Source organism: Quercus lobata, chromosome 2, assembly GCF_001633185.2.
Source record: "Quercus lobata isolate SW786 chromosome 2, ValleyOak3.0 Primary Assembly, whole genome shotgun sequence".
Taxonomy (NCBI): Eukaryota; Viridiplantae; Streptophyta; class Magnoliopsida; order Fagales; family Fagaceae; genus Quercus; species Quercus lobata.
This window is the reverse complement of record NC_044905.1, coordinates 89,931,518-89,942,201: the sequence shown is the minus strand read 5'-3', so window position 1 is coordinate 89,942,201 and position 10,684 is coordinate 89,931,518. Positions and strand designations below refer to the sequence as shown.

Below are 10,684 nucleotides of genomic sequence, written 5' to 3'. Positions count from 1 at the left end.
ATTTCTATTTCTTTCCCTTTTTTTTTTTTTTTTGAGGCAAAATGATTATAAAAAACAAAGAAAGGGAATAGAAATGGGAGTAGGAAAATATGAAAAGGAGAAAAAACAAGAAAGAGAAAATAAATTGATAACGAAAAGTAAAATGATAATCTCCAAAATTGAGGATTATCATTTTTTTTTAATAGAAGAAAAATACCATGAATATTATTAAGGTGCTAGTAAATTAGCATAAAAGGGCCATTGCACATAATAAGCCACAAAAGCCCATATCCTTTAACGAGAGCCTTTGACCAAAATTTATCATATACTATTAAAAAATGGATCACACTTGATACCCACAATATTGCGATTTTGACTTCGAGTTCAAACCAAACCAACTTGTCTAAACCAAGCACCAATAATTTTGATAACAAATTTTTAGTGACCATAAATAACAAAACCAGTTTATGTACGTACCTCAAAGAGAGAGTAGTATTATTTAATTTTTAACTAATAGAAATTACTTAAGGTAGTGATAGTGTATGTTTTTAATATTAAACCATGTACCACAATTGGTCAATTATGCATTGAAAGCTCTAATTGGGTTGCAAGGATCCCAAAATGTACTATCATCTAGTGGTTGAGCTTAGTTAGGCAGAACTTGCAAGTTAATTATGTATCGATCCAATACGTATTAAGGTAACACTCAGACTCTCAGAGCCATACGAATCATAACTACTACAAGAGTGTTGTTTCTTACCAGAAAAATGACATCTTTTAGACTTGGTTTAGAAAAGAACTCTTCTCCAAAAAACAAAACAAAAACAAAAACAAAAAATAGAAAAGAATAAATGCTTTGAACAATTTTTTTTTTTGATAAAATGATTTTGACAATCCATCATATGCACAATTCCTACGGAATTGATAATAGAAATTTGTAAAAGTAGTAAACATTAAAGTCACGATGTCCCAAATTCCACCTATGTATATATCAGAATGATCTTTCAAAACTAATCAGTACATGAGAGTATATGACTTCAATATGTTGGCAATGCTGGGAATTCAGAAAACATATACAAGCAATTGTAAGCTTTACAAGAAAGGGACAACTGTACTATATGTGAAATTACGTCCCCTAGTTTTGAGTAAATAAATCATAAAAGCAGCTTTAAAAGAATAGGCTATAAGATCTACAAATATGAAATATGCCATACAAAAATTACTCGACTGCAACTGCTGTGTTTACTTGAAGCAGGACGCCAGCAAGAAACCATGACAAACAAATACAAGCACAACATAAATGATGATCAAGAGAACAGCTACCAGAGCAAACCTGCAGCACGAAATGAAATTCGCAATGAGCTGAGTAAGCTTTTCACGACATGGTACATTGCAACTTAATTAAAACAGTACGGATCCATCTCACTCACAGATTATTTAGGCGGTTACCAATATGTGTTGAACTATCCATTTTATGCAGAACAATATAGTAGATGAATATAGAAGATGGATTTGACCACAGTGTGTGTGTGAGAGAGAGAGAAAGAGAGGGGGGGGGAGAGAGAGAGAGGAAGATCTGTTGGTGACAGATAGCCACCATTTCATATCGACTGCAGGTGATGGCAACCAGAAAAATCTTGGGAAGAATTCTTTTGTGCCAGTTTTCAAAGAATGACACAAAAGATTTCATTTTCTTAATATAATGAAAATAATGGAAGAAAGAGAAGCCTTCTTGACAAGAAACTCAAGGGCTGCACCTCCATAATATGACAACTTGAAATCTAAAGACAATTTAACCCAACAAGTGGCATCCAATTAATAGAGTAGTTTCATTGACAATAGTGACTTGCACAGCATCTGTACACGCATTTGCAAATGTTTAACAAATCCATTTATGTGAAAGTGGACAGCAGTAAGCTTACTTACATGAGCTTGGCATTTCTCCACCATAGATTATTCTTGAAACGACGGGAACTCCTATTGAAGCGAACTGCACTCCCTTGAAATGAAGTAGTTTTATCAACCAGCAATGCCAAGCGGTCTCCCCTGTCCAAGACTTTTTCAATATTGTCAATCATGACACTTTGCACCTATCATCATCACATGACCAGTATATGTAAGAATTTAATCTTCAGAATCAATTATAGATAATCTGGATATCACATTGTAGTGTATTTTGAGACAATTTAAAGCCAAGCTGAGTGAAGATATTTATTAACAAATAGCATGGTGACTAAGACAATTGGTAAAACCTCCAAAGGGCTCAACAAAATCAATTTGGTTAAATAATTCCAAATCCATCCCTAGAATCTCGTGTGGGATATCTTTCATAATAATCCAACTAACAATCATTCATAGTCAACTGCACAACAGGAGCAATTGACAAGAGCCAGTACAAATTGGACGGTTAATCAACTAAACATGGAAAGTTAAAGGAATCATGTCTTTCAAAAGACAAGCATGAATGAATATGAAAGAGAAAAAAGTAACTACAATCCAATAAACCAATGTATATAAACTCACACATGCTCACACAGGCACATACAGACACCCATATTTTTATAGATAGAATATAGAGACATATAATATGAACTTACCTGACTCATTTCACCTTTCAATCGATTTAATCTATCAGCATTTGGATCATTTGTGTAATAGTCCATCTGTTGGCTCAAGACCCTTGAGAATTCCTCATTCATGGCATAGGCAGGAGCAGAAAGAATAGCACGACCGTAAGTCTTCACAAACTTTAGATGAATATCTTCAAGAAATGCAAAAGGGAGTCTCCCTGTGCATAATAAATTCAAGTGGACACGCATTACAAATCAATAGAAACAAGACTGAATTTCATCCTGATGTTGGAGTACTACAAACAACTCCACAGAAAGTATTGTATGTAATAGAGTAATAACTGTTACTGAAGTCTCAATTTTATTTCATACTAACAATCTGACATTCTTCTAAACCACCCCCCCCCCCCCCCAAAAAAAAAAAACCACAAAAACTACTTGACCTTAATTTCAAAATTACATTAGAGTTTCTGCAAAATTAGTGTATTGCAAAACGCGTCTGATTGCAGTTAAAAGAGAAGAGTAAGTCTAAAGATCGTCATGATTTCAACCGTTTCACCAATTATAAATTCCAGCCACATCTTCTTGTTTCAAAGCATTAGGTTATATGTAACAATGGCCAAATGCAGTGTGCAAATCTCTTAAATGGCCCTCCAGAAATATAATTTTGAAATTCTTTCCTAGTAGTTAGTCTGCTTCTGTTCATTCATGTAGCCATTTTTTAAGTGGAATTCACTGTTAACAAACAATAATTACCCCTGGATATCCTTAAATCTCAACCCTGCAAAATCATGTGACCATCCTAAAACCTTTTTCATTGTAAATGTTAGCTCAGTATGTCATTAAATTTCCAAGAACTACATAAATCTATCACCACAAAAGTGATCACTATATTAGATGCGTGGACACGCGACGTGACTTATTGATGTCAAATATCACTATATTTCCGATACACAAAACATGATCTTCAAAAGAGAGAAAATCCTGCATTCCAAAGTCCTAACAAAACCACAATTTTTAGCCCAACAAAAATAAACCCAGAAAAAAAAAAAAAAAATACAAATTCCTAAACTTCATTCCGTTGATCAAAACTCATTCCAAATAATTCACATCATCAAACCAAAAATTCCATAACATAAAACGATATACTAATTAATTAATTGATTAAACAGAAGGACCATGAATTGATTCACACGTCAAACAAACGTAGAATTCGAAGGCTTAGATTCACCTCATCTACCATGCACGTTGTTGCTTACATAACATAAACCAATATAAACAGACAAAAAACCAGAAAACCAAAAAACTAAACAAATGGAGGGGGATTAATTGTGACACCTTTTGACAAGGACAGGTAGCCAAAAGTTTGTATAACTCAATTGACACTTTTTAATGTCTCTAACAGAGAGTCGGAGATGGTTCAAGGATCAAATCACCTCTTCCCGCAAATATCCAATAAAAAAAAACCGTGAAAGCAGGAAAAAAAAAGGGTAAATAATAATAATTACGTCCAAAGGCGTCGTCAGCCATGCAAAGAACGGTGAGGCCATCGGTTCTCTTGACGTGAAAAATGCAGCGATCATGGGAGTACGAGGCATTGCTGTTATCTTTAGCTGCTTGCATCGTCTTCTCAAGGACTTGCCTGGCTAAAGAGCTTGCATTGGGGGCCGTGGCGGCGGCGCTGGACTCAGCCAATAGCACGTTGCCCCTCGCCACCAAGCAGTAAAATATACCCATCATCTCTGTCTGTCTATCATATTCTAGAGACAGTGAGAGAGATGAGGACGTTTCAGCTGCTAGGTTAGCCTTTCGGCGGAGAGGTGGGGTTTGGAAGAACAAAACATAAATTTAGGAGAGATAGAGAGAGTCTATTACCATGTCCATGTGGAAAGTGGACACTGGACGTTTGGTTTCAACTTTTCAACTTTCATTCAACTCCTTTTTGGGAAAGGACAGAGTGGAATTTGAACGGAACAGGGGCAAAGGAAAGAGAGAGGAATTTTCCAAACTAGTAAGACTCTGTTTAGATACCGTTTAATACTAAAAAATGAAAATTAAAAATTAAAAATATTGTAACGAAATAATTTTTAAATGTGTAAATAGTGTTGTAGGACTCAGTTTTAAAGTTAATTTTGTCAGATTCCGTACTTGTAAGTCCTGTAAACAATATACAAAACCAAAAAAAAAAAAAAACACAGACGCACAAAACATGTAACCTGCCGCTATCCAAACTCACACTAAGATGGTTAAGGTGAAAATTCCCCTTAAAAAAAAAGAAATAATAATTAAATAGGACTTTGGGTAGCATCTGCCTTCTGGTACATCTTGGCTTATATATGAGCCGGTAATTTTTTTTTAATTGAAGATTAAAATTTTCACATCTATGTTTTCAAAAAAAAAAAAAAAAAAAATCACATCTATGAGTAAAAAATAGAAATTAATGATTAATAGAGAGAGTGAGTTGGAACAGCCATCCACATTAGTCATGTACACCAAAGAGATCACCAAACACGGTGCCAACTCAGTTGAAATATATAATGAATGGAGATTATAATAAGAATTATAAAATTTATTACTAAAAATAAAGATGTAATAAAATAACTTCTATTGTTGTAATATTACAATAAAACTTAACATTAAAATTTTAACATCTATGAGTAAAAAATAGAAATTAATGATTAATAGAGAGAGCGAGTGCGTGCGAAACACTTGGAATAGCCATCCACATTAGTCATATACACCAAAGAGATCGCCAAACACAGTGCCAACTCACTTGAAACATATAATCAATAGAGATTACAATAAGAATGATAATATTTCTTACTAAAAATAAAGATGTTGTAATGGAATTACTTCTATTATTGTAACATTAAAATAAAACTCATGATTTATATTTTTGGAATTGGAATATATTACATATTTCATTTATATTTCCCAAAAAATAATAGTTTTAAAATTTGAGAGAGACTATTATGATGATTTTTTATTTTTATAATTATTATGTGCACTGATTAAAAAAAACTATTATGTGCATATGTAAAGTTTATATTTTGAAAAATATATTAATTTAAAAAATTATTACACATATTAAGATATAGATATTACATTTTTTTTAGAGGAAGTTATTCCTCAATTAAGGAATACCTATTACTAACGAATGATATTACTTGTAATAAAAATTCAACCAAATAATCAAATAGTTATTCCACATAAATAGGCATTCCATTATAAGATATATTACAACATACCAAACATGTCCTAAGTCTAAGCATATAGGCAAAACATTTCATATCATGAAAACAATAAGTTCAGATTCACAACAATTTTCACAAAATATTTCACGTTTACTAAGGTAGCAAATTGTGAATAGGACAAGATAAAGTAATGTCAATGGTGCTTCAAGATAAAAAATAATAAAAACTTATTAACTCAATTGTTTTAAAAAAAAATTATGTTTGTCTATTGAAACTGCACAGTAAAAGCAGCATGTTCTAACGATAATGCTTCAATTTTTTTTTAGAAAGAAAAATATTGTAATTTTAAGGTGATTTCTTATGTAATATCTTATTCCTTGCTCTCTTTTCCTTTTAAAGTTGTTTTGGTACTTAATTATGGATAAATGTTTCCCTTAAAAAAAAAAAAAAGATGATACAATTACAACATTTTTACAACATTTTTATAACAAATCACAGGTGGTTAATTGTTATTGGTTCAAATTTCAAACTAATGCTAAGATTACTTTTTTGTCCCAAAAATAACAACTAGTAACAACTTGCCACTTAGAATTTGTTGTAAAAATGTTGTAGACATATCATTTCTCTAAAAAAAAATTGTCATATGTGAAGATCGCGACCCAAGGGGACCACGTTAGATTCTCCTCTTTAATTTAATAAGTAAGGAGAAGAATTCTTCTGGTAGCAAATCTCAAGTCCATTGTTGATAGTGATTCCCCTTAACCTAAGAGACTTATAACGCAATTGCTACTTAATATAATTTACTAGAAAAATTAAGAAAATATCATAAATAAACTTAATTAATTATTAATGACAATAAATAAAATACAACATTTTGGTCCTAGGCACATTGTAAGAAAAGAAAAATTCACGGTTTTATTTTCTAGTAATATTCTAAAAGAAATTATATGGACAATACCTAATGTATCTCATAAACTAAGCTCGAGTGTTAAATTATTAGGTGAAAAAGTGTTGAGCACCCCCATTGGCCTCCTAGAGTTCAATGGCGAATATATAACAAGTTCAACTACCCTATCATATATATTGGGCATATGATTACACCCTAATTCAATCCAAATGCAATTTCATGAGAATTACAATACTGTTAACAGTGGGTTAATCGCACATCAGAAAATGAGTGTGAGTTAAAGAGGTTTAAAATCTGTACTGTGTATCCAAGAATTAGGCCATTTTAAATATAGATCACTGTCAATTTCTTTAAGACCTTCTTCCCTCTCCCCATATGTGTGTGTGTTAAATCATTAGTATTCTTTAAAAAAAAAAATTTAAAAATACTGTTGTGAACCTGAAAAATAAAAAAATAACTTAGTCGATTCTATGTGATTAGTCTCCTAAACTTGAGAGGGAGAATAGAACTTTTGGGTTAATTATCTGCTTTTTCTCATTAATGCATTTAACGTACATAAATAGCCAAGTATGAGATAACCTCATCAACAAATCCTAAATATAGGAACTAATCTTATCCTAAAACATAGGGATCAATTTGAATACAAGTAGATAACAATACTAATCTATCACTACCTTATTCAAATAAAGATTTATCACTAAGTCTAAATTTAAATTCTTCTAATTAAAATAACAATCTATCAAGCACATAGTTTCAGGTCATAACAAATACGGAGTACCAAAACTTGGATAATGTCGTTGAAAATAATCTCAAAGTTACATTAAAGTATTAAAAATAGATCAAGAGATTTGTGATTTAGTGTTATTACACGATCTTTATCATGAGAAAACATAAGTTTAAATGAACCCCTTTCTCCACTTGTTGTATGAAAGAAAAAAGTGACTGTGAAATAAATTTTGATTATATTTTTATTGCACAATTTAACCAATGAGGAATCTACTAGAGGTTTCTCTCTTTGTAAGAATGGTCCTCGTACTACTCTTCTTCTTCTTCTTTTCTTTTTTTTTTCTTTTTTTGCTGATGATAGCTTATTGTTTTGTCATGCAAACTTGGAAGAATTGAATATTATTCAAGGGATGTCTTTGTACAAAAAAGCTTCAGGTCAACAAATTATCAAGAGAAGACCACACTATTCTTTAGTAAGTGTGTCCCGGATGGGAGGAAGGAGGAAATAAAAAATCTATTAGGTGTTCCAGAAATCAAAGAATATGAAAAGTATTTGGGGATCCCTACAACAGTGGGGAGAAACAAAAAGGCAAGCCTTAACTATATTAAGGAGTGAGTTTGGAATAAATTAAGGTATTGGAAGGAAAAGTTATTGTCCCAAGCAGGTAGAGAAATCTTATTTAAAGCTGTGGTACAAGCTATTCCAACATTTGCGATGAGTTGTTTCAAACTTCCCCTTGGCCTTTGTCACGATAATACATCATGAATTCAAATCCTAAAGTTCAACCAAAAGAATAATGAACTCATGTAGTGCAAGGTTGATCCAATTGCTTGGTTATACCTCTAAAGGAAATTTACCCTAATGGGATGTCGGGCCAGCTCTAGGCCTATGGTCCCATAAATATTGTAGGATAATAATTGATATTTTTTACTAAAAAAAGTGGAATGTGCCCTCTTTCCCTAACCTCCAAAAATTCTCCAAAATATTGCATCAATAAAAATCCAATCCAATTGAAACCTCGAACTAGTTTACCCCCAAAAGAAAACAAAACCAAAAAAAAACCATTGAGCATGTCAAATCATCAATGCCAATCTATTTACCCTAATAGCTTGAGATTTTAACTTTTGTAAACCAGTATTTCACACAATAAATTGTCCAAATTATTCACATAATCTCCCACGTAATCACATTAATCTCTCTCTCTCTCTCTCTCTCTCTCTCTCTCTCTCTCTCTCTCTCTCTCTCTCTCTCTCTCTCTCTCTCTCTCTCAACACCATAATCAAAATTGAAAATTTGTTTCAACTTTCTTTATCCATGCATCACTTTATCTAAGGTAAAGTATACATAATTTTTTAATAAAGAAACTAGCCTCTGAGCACACACTCACGCGTGTGCTCAGAGGCTCTTCTAGTTCAAATTTTTTTTTTTTTTTGCAATAACGATAGATGTGTTTTTCTTTAATTATTAATATGGCAAATGTGTTTTTACAAAGAAAGCGTGTATTTGTTTTAATTTTAAATTTAATTTTAATTTTAATTTTTTTATAAATGGATAAAGCAATTTGAAAACCATCAGGAGAGTGGTCATGTTTTGTAGGCAACGTTTTAGTGAGAGTTAAAGATGTATCTACTTATCAAAAAAAAAAAAAAAACGTATATATATATATATCTATTTAGTTTAGTTTTTTTTATAACTATTTAGTTTTTTTTTTTTTTTTGGATGAACGTGGGGTGTTTTTTCTATAGGAAAAAAAACAATGTTGCTAAGTTGTTTAACTTTTTTTTCTATTAAAAAAAAAAAACATATAGTTGCTTTAAAAAAATGGGTTAGTGGAAGAGTGTTCCTATTTTGTAGGCAATATTTTAGTGCAAATTAGATATATATTTTTACCAGAGTATCCTTTAGTTTTGTTTCTGTGGGGATCGTTCGACTAATAGGCCCATAGGATTCAGAATGGGTTCAGGATTGTTGGGCCAGTGGCCTATCGGAGGCCATATACCCGTCCGAGGACACCATGGTCCTCGGCAGAACGCGTCCGAGGACGATCGCGTCCGAGAACGATCAGGACGTGGTCTCGTTGCGATTAGATCTCAGAATTTAGTCATCTCAAAGGGTAGAGTAGCCGACTAAAGATGAAAGAGATAAGGCAAACAAATATCTGAAGCTACAGCTACCTCCGCATTAATGACCCCTCAACCAACTCTCTGGCCGCATTAATGTGGAGGTGATACCTGAACAGTGGGGAAGCAGCCTTACAGCTGCCCATAGGAAGTTCCAGGAGGTGCCAGATGGGACAGAAAGAAATCCTCCGAACCCAACCTACACGTGTGCGGCGAGGATGGAGCGCAAAGGGAGATATATAAACTAAAAGAAGAACATAAAAAAGGGGGATCGGGACAGAAAAGGGAAGGAAAAAAGAAGAAGAGACTGAAAGTAGAGAGAAAGAAGGGAGAGGAGAAAGAAGGATTGGTATTAGTCACTAAGGGGGAATATCCAGAGTATCAACTGAAAAACCTTGAACGTTCATGAAATTGAGTCTTGGGAGGTTAGATTACAGTTAGCCTAGTTCTTTACACCCACGCTCTAAAAATCATATTGTCTGGGCCCTTCACGTACGAACCCGATACTGTTTTGGTTCGTTACTAAATCGTGTCCTTACAATTGGCGCCGTCTGTGGGAAGAACTTGTATTAGCTTGTGTAACCTCTAATACAACGTTTTCGATGGAAGGAGTGGAACTGCCTCACCCCGCAGCGGGGTTGCATCAGGGTGATATCAGCCCGCATCAGGCAGAGTCAAGGGGCTCTCAGCACGGTGGTCCTCGAAGAGGTCCCGAACAGAGGGAAGTCCAGGAGGGGAGTATACATACTACTCACGCCACGAGAACCCGTTCACGCGGGAAGAGTCACGTTTCCCACGTGAAGCATGATAGGGATCTGCAACGTGAGATTGCGGACTTGAAGAGAGAGTTGCGCCATGCACGACGGGAACGTTCACCACCTCGCTTTGAACTATCATCCGGGGAGTCGGATGAAACTAGTTACAGGCGGAGGTCGAGGACTCCGCAAAGCGAAACTTTCTCCTACGAAGAGGAGCGTCGTCATAGGCATAGGCGTAAAAGTCCCACTAGCAGGGGCTTGGGAAACGATGCGATGAACAAAGCATTGAGTCAGATTTCCAAATCACCATTGACAAGAAGCATAGATGATGCTACCCATCCTCGGCGGTTTAATCAACCTACGTTCTCTCTGTATGATGGCCACTCGGATCCGGTGGAACATGTAAGTTATTACAGCCAGAAGATGGCT

General features: G+C 34.0%; 1 protein-coding gene across 1 annotated transcript; it reads right to left on the bottom strand.

Moving 5' to 3' along the window:
• Positions 1-1,012: 1,012 nt before the first annotated feature.
• Positions 1,013-4,340, bottom strand: LOC115961188 (vesicle-associated membrane protein 711-like). The gene is made up of 4 exons (XM_031080211.1): positions 4,058-4,340; positions 2,577-2,767; positions 1,906-2,069; positions 1,013-1,312 (listed from the first exon to the last, which is right to left on the bottom strand). The coding sequence occupies exons 1-4, from the start codon at positions 4,287-4,289 to the stop codon at positions 1,222-1,224; spliced, it is 678 nt and encodes a 225-aa protein (XP_030936071.1). The 5' UTR covers positions 4,290-4,340; the 3' UTR covers positions 1,013-1,221.
• Between the last annotated feature and the right edge of the window lie 6,344 nt (positions 4,341-10,684).